The sequence below is a fragment of the Rhamphochromis longiceps genome, linkage group LG16 (assembly GCF_057381845.1).
Source record: "Rhamphochromis longiceps isolate RC_006_pf linkage group LG16, R_longiceps_female_GT1.1, whole genome shotgun sequence".
Classification (NCBI taxonomy): domain Eukaryota; kingdom Metazoa; phylum Chordata; class Actinopteri; order Cichliformes; family Cichlidae; genus Rhamphochromis; species Rhamphochromis longiceps.
Window position 1 is genome coordinate 22,727,262 of NC_140572.1, and position 20,149 is coordinate 22,747,410.

A 20,149-nucleotide genomic window follows, 5' to 3' on the forward strand; every position below is an offset into this window, starting at 1 on the left:
ATCTATCTATCTATCTATCTATCTATCTATCTATCTATTGAATAAGTATTAAATAGCATAAAATGCATTAAAATTATTGCACTATATTCTATACATTTACTAACCATATGATAAGTGCCCCATAAATGGAGTAAAAAACTGCATATTTACTTACAAAATGTACTGAAATGTGCAGTATTTCGGTAAGCTTAGCAAATTTTGCCTAAACAATAAAACTATTAACATAACCTAAACAATTTTTCTACACCCTACACACTACAGTACCTTCATATATGTACCAGTTTCGAAGAATAGCCTTTTGTGCATTATAATGGTTAAAACTTTAATATATTTTTTCTACACTACGTAATACAAACATATATGTTGATAATGGAAAGGAATTACAGATCTGCAAATCTTTGAGATTCCTCACTTACACGTTTTAGATCATTACTTCAGTTTTGTTTAATTTTATGAGAAATAGTGTAACAGGGAATAATTTAGCTTGTAGCACATTTAGTTAACCCACTGTAATGATTCATTACTTGACAGATGAAGATTTTCCAATTAGAGCACCCAGTGAATTATGGCAGAGTCTGACTCCCACACCCCAACCTCCTCCCAAAAGATGTTAGTAACAGTTCCACCCATTTGAACTAGTATCTCTTATGCACCTACCTCCCCTCCAAAAACAAACAAGCCAATAAACAAACAAAAACATATAAACTAACAGGAATCATTCTGCATTGGGACTTTTACCACATATAGGTGGGTGTTCTGTTTCTCTCTTTATGATTTTGTGATGGTCTACCCAGCTGCACAAGGAACATCAGGGCCCCAGGGTCTCCAGCTCCACGCTGGTCACGGTCACCAGCAGGGGGAGTTATGCACCAAACAAAGTCTGGTCACATCAGTGACGAAGTTAAAATACAAGGTACACATTTCTTTTATGAGCTGGCATACATAAAGCTGTCTATAAACGAACGATATAACATGTTGCAAATTACGTAATGGTTAATGTATTATAAAATGTTTAACTTACACATAAATATGTTGTGTAATTTTTTTGCGTGGCAACTATTGTGTTCTCCATGCGCACGCACACACAGTCCTTATCTCCAGCCCTCATAGGCCGCTGCGAGGGGGACGATCCCGGTGGGGAGGGCCATCATTTCCGTAATGCTCATTAGGTTTGGAGGAAGCAGCACTTCTCGCCGCTCAGCTCCCGTGACGGACTATATCGCCTCCAGACCGCTCGCCATTTTTATATCCAATATAAGGAATAACTCACAAATTTTTCAATCATACGGAGTTTTTTTTCCCTCAAAACCTCACGACAGAGCTCCATAATGATGGAAATGGAGGTGATGCATTCCGGTCAACAGGTAAATAGAGTATTTCTCTCTAGAAAAGATTAGACAAACTATCTGACATTGACTGTCAACTTCCTTTTTAATGCGGGCTATTAGAGAGATAGACTTTATGTAAACTTTTATTTATCAGTTAAATTACAGCTAAATTACAGTACTAGTGTATTTACGCCGGTGTTACAGACGTTATAGCTTTAAAAGTGTGAGGTAGACTACGCCGACAGGCTGTCTTAGAGTTAGACATGTTAACTGTCTTTCAGTTCTGCAAGTCATCCACTTGTGACGCTTTTCCTGGACAGGAAAAAATCCCCATTAACAGAACAGGTTCAGATATTAGTGTTGTGATCGATTGCCCGAATAAAATAACAGGTTATTTTATCCTGGCAAGTTAGACAAACAGAACCTGGACTGTGTTGAAGCATTTGTCGTAACTGTGTCATCATCTCCCCCTGCCCACCCCGCCTTCCTCCTGCTCAAAGCATGTGATCCCATATCTGATAGCTTTTATAACCACCATGAATGATTTCTTTTACTGCTGCTTATGTCTTTGCTGTGTGTTTTACAGAGTTAATAAAAAAGGACCAAATATTACTAGACCTGTTCTTATACACTGAATGAAAATATTGAACTTGGTTGAAGTTTATTTTTTCCTGTGACATGGCCTCGCATCTTTAGTGTTTCGCTAAGCTTGTCATAGGTGAGGGTCAGTGGAAGTACAGTTGACTGATGAGGGCCCAAAGGGCTGTGCAGCTGTGTTTCATCATCCACAGTTGAGATTGGATGTCCACTGAATGGTGTTGAAAAAAGGTATGTTACAACAGCAGGTTCGGGTGCCTCTTTCGGGGCCTTGTGTTTAACTGTAGATAAGTAAATGAACAACCAACACTAAAGGCTTGTTAAGTTTAATATGTATCTCTGGTAACTGTCATTCTGAAGGCTCTGTGTGTAAAAGCTTTTTTGACTGGTTTTTGTGTGGCATCAAGGTGCAGGAAGTAGTTTTCTCAGCCTTCCCCCCCCCTTGTTCTGGTGCCGGTCCATGTCTTGTGGCAGTTGATTGTGACACCATTACTTAAGCACACCCATATTCACAGAGCCCAGTTGCCATTAATACAGAATGTGCTGTTTATAAAGCTGCATTATAACAACAGGCTAATTTAACAACCACACTGAAATCACTGACTGACAACAGTCAGTTTTTTGGCCTTGCGGTGGTTGTTTTTTCTAAAGGACTGGCGTGACTTGTCTGATGAGCTTATTAGGTGTGACCAACAGACAAGAGTGTTTTTTCTTTCTTTCTTTCTTTCTTTTCTTCTTTTTATTGTTGTTTGTTAGAAAACATCAGCAACCTCAAGAAGTGAGTTTAGACATCCCACACAGACATTTTAAGGGACTTCCTCATTCCTGTACAAACCATAATGTCTAGTTGTGTGCTCACCTTCCAACCAGCGAGCAGCCTTAGTAATGTGTAATCCTTCAGTGGTCATAGCTCTGATGCAACACAGAGGCAAAGAGGGTTAGTGGATTCTTTTTTTTTTTTTTCTTCAGCACCACAACTGTAGTCAGGAAAATGGTGTCAACAATGGCTTAAAGTATTTATAGGTGCTCATATGCCATTATTATTAGTTTGCGGAGGCTTGTGACTCATCCTGTTTTTATTAAAAAAGAAAATTGAAGAAAACATTATCTGACAGGGTTTTTCTAAACAGTCCCACATCCTCCTTATTGTACATTGTTCTGCTTTGTTCTTTATTCTCCCTGAGTTCCCTTTTGGTGTCCTCTAGGCTCTCTCTCTTTTTTTGTATTATAAACCCAAGCTCATAAGTAATGTTTACACCCAAATCTGAGGCACAAACAAGTCACATGCTCATTTTTTATTTTTTTTTGTGTAAACCAGTATTGCGGGTTTATGTAACATCCTTGGGCCTTGTGAAACACTTTCCTTCTGTAAATAAATTCTGCTAAAAGCCCAGAGAAGGGGCCAGCATAATTTATCTTTAGACATCCTTGTTTAAAAAGGCAAATAACAATCGGCAAGTTAGGGGAAATCTACAGGAAATGGTACTAAAATGTCATCGCATGCTCTGCCTAATGTGTAAATATATGTAGGACAAGACTATTATTGTGCTAAGATAATTTAGTAGTACTTGTAATAGTTGACTTAAATACCTAGTGAGGGTGAAATTGAGGAAATAAGCATTTTAATTTCACTCAGTATGACATTATGACCTCATAGTGTGATTAGGTACAAAGGTACATTGTAACACAAACCCTTCTGAGACCTTACGCTACAGCGTAAGGTCTCAGAAGGGTTTGCCGTAACCTGCCGTAACGCCTTTGCCGTAACCTGAGCACCTTCAAAGAACTGTAGCTATAGGTTGGCATCAATGTAGCTGTTGCCAAATAGGCAAATGTAAATGCAACACTATTATACATTTACCGCATAATCATAATTGACGAATTACAGTGCCAATTCTACTTTGTTTATATGTTTATATGTTCTTCGCTCATATGTTCTTCACCAACCATAATACTGTATACTATGGCCACATTTTCTAAATGGTGTAATATGATTTAACTTCTAAACTAGTTTGGAACCATCCTTTAAATCTGAACTTTAAGTACTCGCTAAAAAACGATCCCTGGCTGTGTGGGAGTCTGAATACGCCAAACAAATTCACACTTCTGCGTAACTGGATAAGCAGTGACTACTTCCCTTCACTGGAAAAAGTATCAAATGAGGATATGTGTCTTTTGCTGGTGTGTGGTGACAACAGAGGAAGGAGAGAAATGCGTTCATTATTCATGCAGTTTCTGTCCCTTGACATTAGTGCCTGTGTTGTTGTCGGTGATCAGATACTGAGGGACAGGGTGTGGCAGGTGCAACAGTCACGCTTCGCAGCAGGGACGTTCTGTTTGGCTGCGATGCTCAGAACACTCCTATGCAGGACAGCATGGCTGCTTGCAAACTCTGTTAACCGATCTGCGGCTGTCTTTCTAGGACATGGACCTGATTGACATACTGTGGAAGCAAGACATTGATCTTGGTGCCAGGCGTGAAGTGTTTGACTACAACCACCGTCAGAAAGAGCATGAGCTCCAGAGGCAGCGGGAGCTGGAGGAGGAGAAGAAGCTGCATTTGCTCCGGGAGCAGGAGAAGGCCCTGCTGGCACAGCTACAGCTAGATGAGGAGACGGGAGAATACATACCTCGAGCCCCGCTGCAGCCTGCCGTCACACCTCTAGAGGTAGGTACACAGGTACATACACGCTCCATCATTACTCATGTCAAAGGTACACCCCTCCCACCTCATTTTATAGGCTCTGGCTGTGTTGTAGCTAGGTTACCACCTCATCCTGTGTAAATGCAGCAGCGCAGGTTGGACTTCAGTTTTGCATCAGTGCTCTGCAGGGACCTGAGCGCTATAAATACACAATCATGTGCTGCTGTTAAAACATGGTGTGCCAAAAAGCTGGTAGATGCTAGATGGTAAAAAGTAACACAAGGTATTTTAACTTCTGTTGCAGAATGCCAGTTTCACAGAAACAAGTGACGCCATGTCATTCGATGAATATTTGCAGCTACTGGCAGAGACGTTTCCTGTAGAAGAAACTGAGGTAAGAACATTGATCAGAAATTAACAGAAATGAACCGCGTGATTGTTGGGCATCGTTTTTAGCTGTATAAAAACTGTCATATCTGTTTTGTCTCCTAGAACACTTCAGTTTGTCTGGACACACCTGCTGTCTCAGCAGCCATCAGCAGCAACATGATGATGTCCCCCGAACAACCAGCTCCATCACCTGCCACCCTCTCCCCAGGACAGCTGCCACCACCAGCACCACAGGGAATGCCCCCAGATTTGGAGGAGGCCTGGATGGAGATTCTGTCCCTCCCCGAGCTGCAGGTATGACACAGAGATTCTACGAACTCAGCGACATGGCATTTCGTGTGGTGGAACAAATACAAAAAGAAAAAAAATGGATAAATGGCAGGAGCTTGACATTAGAAGACAAACAGTTGTTGTTTGCTTTAGGAATCCAGTGCACACTGCTAATTCCACTCCGACTAAATTTCATCATCTAGACATTTTACAGCATTAGAAGCATGGTTGCTCAGGGGTTATATAATTCATGTGATTAATAGCCACTAACATTTTTGCGCAGAGCCAAAAGATAGCTTGCTCAGATCAAGTGTGTCTTCAAATCTTTGCTTAGTAGCAGAAAGGTGAAGTCATTTTCATTAGCTGCTTTATCAGCTCTGTTTCAAGGCACCTCATATTTGCATTAGCTGGTGGGTGGAGCATTGCACCATTAGTTGCCTCGACCTTTGACTGAGTGGACTGGGCTGCGGTTGTAACCACAAAATAGAATTGGCAGGACTAATCTAGTTAGTTGGTGATGATACTAAAAGTGTAGACATGAAAGCTGAGTGGAATTGTGCTCAAACTTGTAAAAGCTGCTTCATGAAGATAAGATATTCTGTTTACAGCAGTAGGAAGTTCTGACATTTCAACAACTGGATAGTTTTGTTAATCACAGTAGGCAATCTTGTGCTAAAACCAGCTCTACCGGCATTCAGTGGAGCACAGGGAGCTGCAACAACTGAACAGCTCAATGGTTCAGACTTTGTTAGCTGAAACCCTGTTTAGTGATGATAACAGATTAAGAAGGAGAATTTAATAGAGTAAAATTATACTTATAAAACATACTAATCTTAGGTTTCAATATTTCAACAATGAAACCACTTAATAACAGTCATTCAGTTTTGAATGTGTGATAAGTCTTTTTTTGTAGGCTTTTTAATATCCTACCACATAAATGTTGAGATTTTTTTAAGCCGTACTTAAAATGAGTGCATTTATTTTAAAATTGTAATTTTTTTTTGTAGGAATGCCTCAACATGCAAATGGAGGACACACTGGAGACCACAACCTATCCCCTTCAAGACAGCCCTGAAATACAGAATCCAAACTACTCTTTTTACCCCATGACAGATGAGAAAGCAAACAGTTTAAATGTCGATCCCACAGAGTTTATGAACACATTTGACAGCTCCGTTCCCAGCATGGCTCCAGCTGATGGCCTCAGCCCGATAAAAGTAAAAACCTCTCAATTAAATGGCAATTTAGGCGCAGAAAGTTTCTGTAACATATTTTATCAGAACACTATATTGGAAGAGAGCAGTGGTCAGCATGAGCTCGAAGGAAACGAAAGTGCTGCCATGTCTGATGTCCCGAACGAGGCCCCCTTCACTCCCATGGATTTGTACAGCCTCTCACCCGGAGATGCCTTTGACAGAAGCAAGAAAAATCTAATAACAGAACAGCCAGACTCAGATTCGGGGATCTCTACAAATGCAAGTCCTGCAAAATCTGCATATGGAAGCGAGTCCTTTAGATGCAGCGACTCGGACATGGAGGAGATGGACCAGAACCCTGGCAGCGCAGAATCTGACTACTCTGAGATGTTTTCATTAAATTTCCAACCAGATGACGCACACGCAGCAATTTCCGTATCTATACCATCTCAGCAACCAAACGAGCACGAGAAGAATCCCAAACATAAGGTGGACCCAGGAGAAGAGAGCAGCCACAAGAACGCCCCCTTCACCAAAGATAAAGCGAAGAAACGCTCTAATGTGCGTCTCTCCAGAGACGAACAGAGAGCCAAGGCGCTAAAAATCCCCTTTACCGTTGACATGATTATCAACCTCCCCGTTGATGATTTTAATGAGATGATGTCAAAACACCAACTGAACGAGGCCCAGCTGGCCCTGGTCCGCGACATACGCCGCCGCGGAAAGAACAAGGTGGCAGCCCAGAACTGCCGTAAACGCAAGATGCAGAACATAGTGGGTTTGGAGAGTGAGCTGGACTCGCTGAAGGAAGAAAAAGAGCGCCTGCTGAGTGAGAAGAGCAAGAACATGACAGACCTGAAGGAAATGAAGTGGCAGCTCAACAACTTGTACCTGGAGGTCTTTGGCATGTTGAGAGATGAGAAGGGAAATTCCTACTCCCCATCAGAGTACTCCCTTCAGCAGTCAACGGATGGCAGCGTCTTTCTCGTTCCCCGCATTAAAAAGACTTTTAAAAGTGACAACAGACACTGATCTCCTTTGTAATATGGTACTTCATTATTATAGTATACTATACTATGCAATAACTTTGTAGTTGCTCAGCTTTAAGCGTTAATAGCTCAGCAGAACTATTGTATAGTTTTTGCTTTCTTGAATGTTCTACTATTTTTTTATATTTTACTTCTTTTGTACTCCGACACCTTCACAGATTCTTTAACCAATAGTTTGTAAATATAAGCACTGAGATTGATTAAAAAAAAAGTTACTGTGTTTGTACATATATATTGTATATATATTATATTTCTGTATGCTAATGACTATTTCAATCAGTTACTTATTTTATAACTTTATCCTTATGATTTGCTCCCCTTTTTTATTCTGATTTCTGTGCTTTGAAATAAACTATTCATATAGCTACTTAGCCTCCCGCTGACTGAAAACAATATTGCGTGCTATGCTGCAGCCACAGCCCACAACAGATTGGTGCCAGATGGATATGTAGTTTTAAGATACTATTGCATAACCTACTTCATGTTCAAGACCGTTCCTGACATGAATGCTTTGCTAAAGTGCTTACAGCGCAGCAAATGAATAGAATTTTGTAAAGACACAAAGACGTCACTGGATTGAAATGCTTTCACAATCTGCTCAACTTGTATAGGAGCGAGCTTGTTTGTACAGTAACCCAAATCTTTTTATTCTATTAAAACTCCTGGTAAAATAACTCACACCCACGGCATTCTTTATGACGCGGTACAAAGGGCACAATTGTCAAGGTACAGTCGAGTATGCTCAGCGCTAAACATGAATGACAAGTCCACAATACTCCAACGGGAAAGTGCATTCAAAGGCAAAGCCTGTTGCAATCAATGTGCCCCCACGCCATGCACTTTCACACACAGACTCTCCCCTTTGGTTGTCAAGCCTGTTTTCTGCACGTGGCAAACAAAACTGGAGGGTAGAGTTTAAAAAAAAAATTCCAAGGACACACGTTAATCAAATAATAAAATGCTCTGATAACATTTACTCTGAGGAATAAAGAAACAGTTTAAGAAATAAAACACTCATATCATGAAAAATCCCTTTATTCAAACACATAAGTCAAACGTTACATATTCTGCTTAGCAGACAAAATGGTTCACTGGTGTGCCCTTAACAAATAAGTTTTTCTTTTCTTTCCTTCGTTGACTCGCTCTTTGTCTCTCCTGACATGAGGCTGGTTATTTTACATGCCTTTGCAAAGATAATATCCTGGGAGAGACAGGATAACAGTGGGCACCGTTTTTGTTTTTTATACTGAGCAGTCTAGACATAAAGTATGTGGAATCAAAACATTTGACACCTAAACTTTGTCCACCTAGTCGCAACACGACCAAAGTATCACAAACATGAATACATATAAATCAGAAATAAGTTAAAAAAATAATTAAATGTCAAGTTTATTTTTATGCATTTGATGAAAGATCATTCATCACTTCTAAAAACTACACGGTATATGTGCCGTAGGAGGACTTGTCATGATTATGGAAACTTTACAAAAAGTCCCTCAATTTGCTGGCTTACTTGGCTACTCTGAGAACTGAAACAAATGGAAGCACTTTGTAAATGGCCTGTAATGGAAAAATACTATGCTTTCATCTATTACACCAATATTTGAGTATACTCACATTTAATGCTATACGTGCCTGTGACCCCTGCTGATAGTTTTTTTTTAAACAATTCTTTTAAAAAATTGGTTACATTTCTTTTTAAAAATGTTAGCTTTCTAGAGAGCCTCAGCCTCCAGTTTAAAGTGCTTATTTAATAAGTCACAGTTTATACTGTGTGAATTGATACTGTAATATTATAACTTGATTTTTCTGACTTTGCACCTTTTGGGATTAGGATTGTTTGATACATGATAAAACTAAAAATGGGAGCTCCTTGTGTAGTGGTTTACACATTTACTCAGTTTGATCCTGGAAGGAGATACAAATCCCTTGGAGGGTTGTGCCAAGAAGGGCATTGGGTGTAGGATTTGGTCAAATGAAATATGCAGACCTACCCTTTGAAGTAGGGGAGCAACTGAAAGTAGTTACTTATAAAACTTTCTTAACTTCCTTTCTTGGAATGGATGATAATCTTTCTGTTTCAAGTGTTCAATCACCACCACCTTTATTTGAGCTTTAAAATATACTGATGATAAGCATAAAGAGTATTTGGCTTCAAAGCGTACCGAGCAGTGGGGTGAAGGGCACATGCTGATTCTGCTCAAAGTAGACAAATACTGAAGGTCAACCTGCTTTGTTTATCTTAAAACACCCTGTGTTTTGCACCTTGTGTAATCAGCATTAGATTGAAATAGGAGCAGGCTTGGACAATATTTAAAAAAAAAAAAAAAAAAAAAGTCTTACCCATCCAGAACCTTCCATGTTATCAGGTCTTTACAGATTTTCAGCAAGAAGAGAATTCCTCTTTCCACATCTGTAAATCAAGCAAAATGGTTACTCTTACCTGTTCCATCTTCTCAAGTCAGCTTTGTGAAATACTCATTCCCTTTTCTTCTTAATGTCTGAGTTCTAGTATTTGCGGGTAAAACTGCGGTATCTCTGACTCAACAGGACCTCCAGTGTGTCCTAGTCTTTCTTCACTAGCACGGGCTGCTGGAGAGTTTAGCTAGTCTTGAAAAAAAGATAGATGCTCACTATCAGGCACGACACTGCAAGCTTCCTCCATGGGCGTTGTGCTCGATGCTGCCTTCTCCCTTCTCTCTCAAACTGCTGACTGGTCCACTGTGCTGGGGCTGAAGACGTCCTGTCTGACAGTCATCTGCAAATCTTCCACACTAGTGACGCTGAAGCCCAAAATGCTGGTGCTTGTAGCTGTTATCCTACTTGCGTAAGTGGTGTCTGGGCCCTTCACTAGGACTACCCAAAACTCCCTTTATATTGACCCTGGTACAAGTACATGAATGCAACACGCATACACTATTTTCACGTCACAGAGCTCCTAAATAATACTCCAGCAGATGGGAAAGTTGTGGACCAGCTGATTTGCTACACTTCAGTCACAATAAGCAAGCAACAGATATATTAATAACTCATTTCATCTTTTTCTGAACCAAAGATGCACTGAACCTCATGTTACTTTACTACACAATTTTATTCGGTCTTTTTCAACTAATCAAAATATTTGAACAATCTATAATTCGGTTTGCTGGGAACAAGAAGAGTGAGGGATTCCCTTAATTCTACTCCAGACTGCTTGTAATTGTTGACACTGGTACTACGAGGGATTTACACACTGAGCTTTACATACAAAATCAAAAAATACACTTGACACTTGCAATTGTGAAATCATAATAACTTTAGAATGAATGTATAAAGCTATCTTATCTAAGGACCTAAAATTATTATTCTATGTGACAAAAACCAGGTTAAAAGACAAAGGTTAATTGGCCAGCAGAAAACTTACCCATATAAAAAAGAAAAATAAAGATATTTAGAACTGACTTCAGATTAAAAAAAACAAAAAAAACATAGCAACCCCAAAACACTTTACTCTTTATCCCTGATACCACAGGCACAATACACACACACACTTCAGACGCACAGAAGGAAAAATTGCTCAGTAGGGAAACATCTATCACAATTAGGGTAGAGTATCATCTGCACTCATGTCTTGTATACAGTCCTTCTTCCATAAACTTCTCCGATTTAGCTGCAGTAATTTCTGACTTGTGTGTTCCTCTAATGCTTTCAGATGACTGCCTCAAAGTAACCTGCAGCTTTCCTGACAATTCCTTTGCTCACCTCCTCGCCTCTGCTGCTAAGAACTGAAGCCTGTTGAATGGATACAGGATAGAACAAATAGTTATTCTGCACTTTTTATGGGCTCACTCTGTACTGTGCTACGAGGGCGGTGTGAAGCTGAATGCAACTTACCACAACATTAAATAATTAATATCGCCGAGAGCCGTAGCCGCCGCTGCCACCACCGGAGCCGTATCCACCTGCAGTCGCAAAATTACGATGCTGTTACTCAGACTTGAAGTCTGAAGGTACTACGAGAAACTGCAGGGTGAAACTTACCGCCATAGGGTCCACCTGAGTTCCTGCCTCCAAAGCTGTTTCCCTTCATGGGCCCATAGTTTGACTGCTGACCACCATAGTTTCCAAAGTCATTGTAATTTCCACCACCTCCATATCCTGAAGATGCAGGTCAATTTTAAGGAAAGCTTTGGTTTCAACTATCTCGCACACACCTTCGCTATTCACATCCCGCGGGCAATTCAATCAAAATTCTGTAGGAAATAAAACTTTTACCTCCACCATTACCTCCATAGCCTCCGTCACAGTTGCCACCAAATCCTCCACCCTGGTTGCCATACCCAGGACCTCCACCTCCGTAGCCCCCTCGGCCACCTCCATAACCTGGTCCGCCATCATAATTTCCTCCTGGACCTATTATTTAATTAAGAAACAAAATAAAAATTAAAAATAAATGATTTTTTTTCTATAACACAGACAAACTGTTATAACATGGCACTACTGCAAAGAGTATTCTACAGACACACCAGTTGTGTAAGCATGACTTTTAAACCCATTAAAATAACCACCTTAGTGACTTTTGACCCCTAAATCAGTGCACCTGCTATAGTTTAAACTCATTAAAAGGCAAAACCTTTGAAAAACGGCTCACCATTGTCAAAATCATCCCCATATCCACCCCGTCCTCCACCATAGCCACCTAAAAAACAAGATAAAGAGATTACCAAGAAGAATCACATATTATAATGATCCCAATCAACATCACAGACCCCTCACACCCTGGACACCGACCCTGACCTGCTGCCAAATGTATAGAAGCCTGCAGACCAGGACCACCCGACACAGAAACTGTTTTTTCCCCTTGCCATCTCCCTCCCAAACAGTTGAACTGTCACAATGCTAGACACAATGCATATACTTGGCCAATAAACGCGATTCTGATTCTAAACATAGTTTTAGACTCCTATTATCTAAAACCGAATGCCTTAATTAAAAGAAATTATATTACTTCTGCTCACATAGCAAACCTTAATTTGAAACTGTCTTTTTACATGCAGTACGGTAATCTACTGAAGACTACTGATGGTAGGTTTATATTAGCATAGGCACCAGAATTTGAGAGCAAATGGTCTTTTATATTGATCAATTCATAAATACACAGTACACTTTGATATAGACATCCACACAAAGACACTCGTACTGACACATAGAACACACGTATATGCAATATTTGCAAGTACTGTGAAGTTTTGATGTTATTTCTGTGCTTCCATCCCAAATTTAAACTTCAAATTAATGTGCTTAAGGCCAGAAGTGCTTTGACTTGACATGCAAACTACCCACCTCTGCCAAAGTTGCCGCCGCCTCCAAAATTACCACCTCTGCCCATGAAATTTCCCGATCCCCCGCTCCTGCCTATTTAAAGAAAGGTATAATTTTAAAGATTTTTATGACATGAACTGCATACTGTACATGCCAAATCAGTAAGTCTAATTTTAATCTTTCTTTGATTGCATGCTTACCCCTGTTATTGGACATAGCACTCATTTCCTGTTTTGACAGAGCTTTCCTGACTTCACAATTGTGGAAGTTGATTGTGTGGAATTTCTGGGCTTCAAGGAAAATAGGAAAAACATTACATGTTTATTCACTGCTTTCTGTTTACTAACAGTTTGGCTAACTCTGAAATCTGAATGAGCCCATACCAACAATTTTGTCTACAGTATCATGGTCATCAAAAGTGACAAAGCAGAATCCTCTCTTCTTCCCTGTGGAGCGTTCCTCCATGATGTCAATGCATTCGATCTTTCCATATTTCTCAAAATACTCGCGAATGTGGTACTCCTCAGTATCTTCCTTGATGCCACCAACAAAGATCTTCTTCACTGTCAGATGGGCGCCTGGTTTATTGGAGTCCTAAAGTGGAGTGCATTAGTAAGTACACACCAAACAATAACATATCTATAGTAACTGTGCTCTGGTCTGGGATTTATTAATTTCTTCCTTTATTTTACCTCTCGGGACACAGCCCTCTTGGGCTCTACAACTCGGCCATCTACTTTATGAGGTCTTGCTTTCATGGCATCATCGACTTCCCTTACAGACGAGTATGTTACAAAGCCAAACCCTCTTGATCGTTTGCTGTTAGGATCTCTCATTACCTAGGGACAAAACAGGTTTAACAGGTACAGTTCAAGTGGTGTGCTATTACATTTACACGTTGTCACCTGTATTTGAAATCATTTTAAAACTAGCCCATGAGAAAAATACAAACCACACAATCTGTAAGGGTACCCCATTGTTCAAAATGGGCCCGTAAACTCTCCTCCGTAGTTTCAAAGCTCAGACCTCCAATGAACAGCTTTCTGAGCTGCTCAGGCTCTTTAGCGCCACGGTCCTATAAAAAAAAAAAAAAAAAGCAAACACACCACCTGGTTAAAGATGCATCACAAAACTAACTGTGAAATGACCCTACACGTAAGAAGTTGCTACTACGCTGTACTAATAACCCTAAAGTAAGACATTACACACAAGAATTGTGTTTCAGACACTTTCTCTTTCTTTCTTTTTTAAATCAGCAAAATGTCCGTCTTTGTTTAAACAACGTTGTGTCTTGGAAAAAACATACAAATTTATTAAAAAAGACATCAAATATAACAATTCAGTAAAACAGAGATACATAAAAAACTATATTGATGTATGTAACGGATTAAGGAAATTTCCTATGGTTATTTTTATTATCTTAACTCATTCACTGCCAGCCATTGGCAGTGAATGAGTTAAACCCATTGACTCATTCACTGCAATTGACGGCTATAGACGTCAATGGCAGTGAATGAGTTAAGCATAAATGGCCAGATGAAATGTATGGGATTCTGCAATCAATATTTTTATATGGCAGCTTTTCACAACAGGTGGTTTCTTCGTACTCTGAGCCTGAAATTTCAACTTCAGCATTAATTAAAGTGTTTTACTGAAGGTTTCTTCAGACATCAATTATTGTTCTTGTTAATAAAATGTAATTCGTGTTTTAAACCAACACCTACAGACTAACAAATCGGTTGTGGTGGAAAATATACACAAATATATACAAATTTACCTCCACAGTGAGACTAAAAATATCATTTATAGAAAAGATAAAAACAAAAACAAAGAGAAAACAATATTTGAATATTTATCAGTTATGAAATTAGGCTGTTCAGCTGTAGTGTCAGCCCTTAATACCAGACTGTGACCTTAACTCTTAGGCGACACACTCAGTTAAAAAAACAACAACCCCACAACACTTAAAAAACCAAAACACACGGAATTATATTACGTGACATGCTGCATATACCATCTAACGTGTCCGTGTCCATAGTACAGTCTGGGTTAGCCTGAGCTGCATTAGCTTTAGCAGCTAGCATTAGCTCGCTTCAAGACAGACGCAGGTACTCTAGCAACACTAACAATATACACATAAACAAGCAAAACGCACTTGCTCTAATAACTACCTTTGGTTTATAAACTCCAGCGAGATTGTTTATTTATTTATTTGGGAAAGCGCCAACCCCAACACAATATACTGCTCTCCAGCTCCATAGCCGGAGAGCTGAATGTTTAGTCTTGTTGGACCACCATTAGCTTAGCTACAGTCTTAGCTAAAACGACCAGCTTTACAGTAACAGAGCAGCCACATGTTATGATGCAACACAATACGCCCTCTGAGCACTGTCGCGTAAGTGTTACAGAATAGCCACTGTCTCCATGCATGTCTCACACAACCGTAATTAATTTGCAACATTTGCCAGAACCTCACCTCCATTTTGCAGATGTCCACGGACGCAGATCTGAGCGGATCACGTGACCCAATCGGCGTGGCTGCTGATGCTAGTCGTAAGACAATCGTGAACTACAGTGGTCAAAATTTAAAACACAGCACTCTATAGCCTCCATGACTCATGAGCACAGACTGCCATATAAAGCTTCTTGTATAATATTAATTCTGATTAAAGTTATCTTAGTACACTCTGTCTTTTACTGCTCGCCTCGTTTCCTGCAACAAATCAATGTTACTTTGCGCCATCTGCTGGTTGACTTGGAGTACCAACCATCAACCCTTCCATCCATCAAGCCCTCCATAGTCAATGCTTCATGTTTGTGCTGCTGATGTTAGTCTGCAGCACAAGCAGCATTTATAACCGACATATCTCTGACCAGTGTCTACTGGACTCCCAGGTACATTTCTTTTCACACAAACCTGCCTTTGATTCATTTCAGTGAAATAACTGCTGATGCAATCTAGGCTGTAAATCGTTGCTTCAATGTCAGTAAAAAAAAAGAAATAACTCCAATGCAAGCCAAACCCTAAAAACAGGCATCTTCCAAATTTTGTGTTGCATTTGCAGCAAAATAAATAAATACATAAAAACAAAAAAGGATTAGAATTCAGATTATTATCACATACAGTAAAACAAGCAAAGTAATTTCAGTAAGAGGACCAAAGTGTGATTGGGCTACTTCTTATATAGCGCTTTTTACTCTAGCTTAGCACTCAGCCCCTCCTCCCCCCACCCCGACCAGTAAACACAACAAACTTAAAACCCTACAAAGTTGTTTTTATCAGATATTTTAGTATTTTAATGGCAGAATGTTTACAACTTTCTATTTTCTTTTTTTTTTTTAAGTACACCTTTAAAGAAGTTTTAGAAATGTCTGCATGAAAATAGTTAATAACAATTATGTTCAGTTGAAAGTGTGGAAATGAGACATAAAGCCATCTTTTCAGTTCAAGTTTCCTCTGTGTTACGAGAACACTTGATTGGACAGGCATGATCTATGAGCCAGATGCTACTAAGCCTTGGTGAAGCTGACCAGCATCTCCAAATATATGACGGTTTTATGGTTTAGACAATGTCTGTCATTAACTTTACTGTAGTATGTGAGGAAAATACAGCCCCAATAAAAAAGGGTAATGTTTTACTGACACTATTAATGATGAGTTTTTATGAGCGGTCCATAGTTCAAATTCAAGAGCCAGTCCATGTTTGGCTTCTTCTGTCCTGCTGCAGCCTATGTATGCTTTCAGACACTTGATCAGTTATTTTGTGCATTACAACACAGATCTTTTTCTATGGTGGAAAATCAGTCTACAATAAATTATGGAAAAAAAAAATCAGACGTTAGTGAGAGTGGTCCTGCTTTTTTTGGAACTACATAAATAAAGGTTGTCTATGCTGGAACCTCTATTGCAAAGGTCTTGCTGTGTGTGAACATATAACAATCATCTTCTGCTTTGGTAACTGGGCCCCGTTGGACTATTTCAGCATGGTAATGGTGCTGCTCACAATAAAGGTCAATACATTTTCTGGTTGCAGCAGATGCCTGTTTAGCAAGATGAGTGTGAATCCTGCCCCGTCCACCACCGTTGAAGTAGAGCAGATGGTCTTTAACACTGTCCAAATGCCATGCTTTTATTTTTTAAATAAATTTTTCCTGTTTGTATTGGAACAAACAAGAAGCACGATGCAACACACATGAGAAGAAATCATTCTGCACTACAGGAAAAACAACAACAGCATACCGGAATCTGTCTTTACTTATCTGTACTTGTTGCATTCATAGACTGATAGTCCTTAAATCAAATTTCTATTTTATTAAATCTATCACTGTATAGTATATTTCCACAGTATGGTTAGGGATTGGTATAAATAGCAGAGAATTTGTTAAACTCATGTTAGTCCCTTAAATATACCTACTGTGAAAAGTAATACATACTGAGTTTATATGCAAGAGTACATTTTTGCCATATTTGTACTTTAACCTACTACCATATTACACTTCTACTGTAATCAGTGCTTAATAATACAGAATATGATGAGCTTATTCAGTAGATAAAATTCGCTTGACCTATGCAACAATAAAATGGCAACATTCTCTTATCACTGAGACATAAATGTTTCAGTCTCAGTGATAAGAGATCCATTTTACAACAGCCTTTTTGCAAGCTAGTGTTAGTAACTGATATCAGTGAAAGGTTCAACTCTATTTAGGTATACAGTGTTTACCCCTTTCAAATAAAAAACGGCTTTTGAGTAATCCATGTCAAGTGTGCCATTGCTTCTTAATTGCAAGCTACTGATCTGGCTCCTGCTCACAAGAGCATTTAAAGTCTCAGCAGGAGCAAGGATTTACATAATGAGAAGAATCATGACGTGTTTACGTGTCATTTTTAAGAGTTACTGACTGGGGAAGAAATGCATGGTTGTAAATGAGAAGTTCAGTAGTTCTTGTGTTATTTAGAACATCTTAATAGCATGCACGCAGTTGATATGTGGCTTTCACCACTTAAAGTATTTAGAATGTAACTTGGTACTTAGAGAAACTGTTGCTTTTTGTGTTACTTGTTCAGCTTAATTATGTCTTTGCTGGAGATGCTGTACAAGCAACTATTGCTGCAAGGCTGATAAATTATGCCATAATTTTATAACTACATGTGAGACCTGCAAGGGCAGCGGGGCATGATCTGAGTGTAGTGGGTTAGTGAGACTAAACAGAACAGTATCGGCCGCTCACAGATGTGGTGTGATGGATGCTCTGTGTACACTTCCTCGCCCTCGCTTCAGGACAGTGTGTTTGTTTGGTTGTTGATCACACCCCTCAGTCTTTGTACCTAACTGCCCCGCGACACAAAGATATATCACAAGTCCCACACACTGCTATCCGTCATGGGCACTTCCAGTCTCTGTGCTTACTGTGGCTGCTTTTTGTTTTCATGCCATTTCAAGAAACAAGCCAGCGAAAACCTGCAGCTTTTGTTTTATCACTGTAGTTTGGGGTCTTTAATGCAGCAATAGGCCAGGCTGTCAGTCCACTGCTAGAAAAAAGAGATTTAAATGCAATTATCAGCTAATTTACATCAAATAAAGTAAAAAATGAATAAAAGTATTAGTTCATGACACCAATAAAAAAGTCTTGGTTTTCCCTGATTTACCATACAACAGTACAGCACTGGCCTTGACTGTAATTTAGCCTCTGACAAATGAGTGATATAATGATCTGCTGAAATAGAGGGGGATGACATCCTCGTCTGGGCTAAAAGACAGCACTTACTGTAGAACCACAATGAAATAATTAATACAGGTTTTATACCCATTTTTACACCTCCAAATTATGGTTTGCCATATATCTAAGGAGCGGCCGAGCAGAACAACGTCAGCAGAAATTTAATGTACAATAAATCTTGAGTGAGGGAGGGGCCAGCGGTTGCAAATCATATGTGAGGTGAGGGATGACATGACTGTAACCTTTTGCCCTTTGTTCTCATCTGGTGGCACAGAATATGGGAGCACACATCGTACACAAAACCTCTCTTGCGGCGTGTAATATTACACTGTACAGCTGACCTTTGTCTCACTTTAATTTGATCTTATCAACAGGATATACGCACGGATTGTGCTTTTATTTCAATCATATGGCAAGGGATCTAACAGTAGGTGGCACCATATCATAATGCTTCACACAATGCATCACACACGCGCACATGCACACAAACACCCAAAGCCTGAGAAAAATGAGTTACTTTTTACTAGGCTATAATGACACCACATTTGCTCAACTGAATTTTCTCAGCGCAAATAGTCCCACCAACTAGAATATAACCTCTCAAATGATGGCCATGTTGAGTCTGGTTAGTTTTTTTTCAGTGTCCTCTAGATGGCGCCATGGTCCATGAAAAGAAGAGCCTTTTATTTTTCAAATCATATCACCTTGTAAATGTCAAACAATATTCCTCGATACTAAATTACTATTTTCCCCTTGTGTCACATGTCTGGGTGCTTGATCATCCGCAATAATCTTAACGCCTTAATTATTGCTGTGTGTTTCTATTTGTTTGCATAATTAATGTAATTATGGAGAACACATTTTTATTATTCACCTATTAGCTGTTGCACAGCGAAAGCATACTTTAGGGAGACTGTGGCAAAATGATTCATTTAGAGCACCGCTCACTATCTTTTAGCAGATTTACAGGGGATAATATATTGCAATTGGATTTGCTTCATTTTTTCTTAGCCACGGAAGTCATATGGGTTTGCCTCGCCTTATCATTTATCACTGAAATTTTGTTATGAACTCTAATATTCTCCACAAATGCTACCTCCCACTGCTGTTGGTGCCTGAGGCGTTACGGTTGACCTTGTCCTGAGAAATCGTAGACTTGGCTCCATGACTCCATTAGGGAAGCCCGCCTGCCATAACCTGGGTTTGGGCAGACGGACATACGCAAGTGGAAACTGTGAGGAAATGGACATTCAGAGCAGGGAAACCAGGGAGTCAATTTAGTCACCGTCTACTACCTTTTCGCATGCAAGTACAAAGCAAATCTCACACGTTGGTGTTGACTAGAATCTCTCTCTAAGGAATTCAGGGACAGAACAATTCCTAGCATCTGTTTCCTGTTCACTTGCATGGAGGAAACTGGGTGTAAATCAAACCAAATATAAATAGAATCAGCATTCAATTTACAGGAGGTAAAGTTGGTGACTAGTGGCCTTGGATTTTAGTTCTTTCTGTCACTGATATGTATCTGCCCCTGCTGTCGAAGATGAAAGAAGACACTTTGCTCACTTCGATCCAACACAAGGCATAAATCTGCCTTCTGAACAAATAATATGGAGATAGACCCACAGCCAATATTCTATGAGCATTAAGATA

At 39.6% G+C, this 20,149-nt stretch overlaps 2 protein-coding genes across 6 annotated transcripts; one reads left to right on the plus strand and one right to left on the minus strand.

Moving 5' to 3' along the window:
* Positions 1 to 1,155: 1,155 nt before the first annotated feature.
* On the plus strand, positions 1,156 to 8,152 carry nfe2l2a (nfe2 like bZIP transcription factor 2a). The gene is made up of 5 exons (XM_085383637.1): positions 1,156 to 1,364; positions 4,348 to 4,593; positions 4,874 to 4,963; positions 5,062 to 5,253; positions 6,237 to 8,152. Exons 1-5 carry the CDS (start codon positions 1,329 to 1,331, stop codon positions 7,455 to 7,457), a joined length of 1,785 nt encoding a protein of 594 aa, XP_085239763.1. The 5' UTR covers positions 1,156 to 1,328; the 3' UTR covers positions 7,458 to 8,152.
* Positions 5,165 to 15,484, minus strand: hnrnpa3 (heterogeneous nuclear ribonucleoprotein A3). Of its 5 annotated transcripts, none has more exons than XR_014907838.1 (12): positions 15,252 to 15,483; positions 13,728 to 13,850; positions 13,468 to 13,614; positions 13,159 to 13,369; positions 12,976 to 13,065; positions 12,797 to 12,868; positions 12,105 to 12,152; positions 11,729 to 11,866; positions 11,495 to 11,611; positions 11,348 to 11,415; positions 9,818 to 9,887; positions 5,165 to 5,247 (listed from the first exon to the last, which is right to left on the minus strand). XR_014907838.1 is itself a non-coding variant. In XM_085383639.1 (11 exons), exons 1-10 carry the CDS (start codon positions 15,255 to 15,257, stop codon positions 11,363 to 11,365), a joined length of 1,005 nt encoding a protein of 334 aa, XP_085239765.1. In that variant the 5' UTR covers positions 15,258 to 15,483; the 3' UTR covers positions 8,492 to 9,887; positions 11,348 to 11,362. The 5 variants fall into 5 exon arrangements, 3 of the variants coding, with proteins under 3 accessions (XP_085239765.1, XP_085239766.1, XP_085239764.1); XR_014907839.1 differs by lacking the exon at positions 5,165 to 5,247 and adding an exon at positions 8,499 to 8,675; XM_085383639.1 differs by lacking the exon at positions 5,165 to 5,247 and having other exon boundaries at positions 8,492 to 9,887.
* Positions 15,485 to 20,149: the final 4,665 nt, after the last annotated feature.

Excerpts from the sequence above, each read along its gene's own strand:
- nfe2l2a (XM_085383637.1), top strand. The coding sequence starts at position 1,329 with ATGATGGAAATGGAGGTGATGCATTCCGGTCAACAG. Across the intron at positions 4,964-5,061 it reads TTCCTGTAGAAGAAACTGAG|AACACTTCAGTTTGTCTGGA; the intron begins GTAAGAACATTG and ends TTTGTCTCCTAG. Across the intron at positions 5,254-6,236 it reads TGTCCCTCCCCGAGCTGCAG|GAATGCCTCAACATGCAAAT; the intron begins GTATGACACAGA and ends TTTTTTTTGTAG.
- hnrnpa3 (XM_085383639.1), bottom strand. Across the intron at positions 13,066-13,158 it reads TACTGTAGACAAAATTGTTG|CCCAGAAATTCCACACAATC; the intron begins GTATGGGCTCAT and ends TTTTCCTTGAAG. Across the intron at positions 12,869-12,975 it reads TGCTATGTCCAATAACAGGG|GCAGGAGCGGGGGATCGGGA; the intron begins GTAAGCATGCAA and ends TTCTTTAAATAG.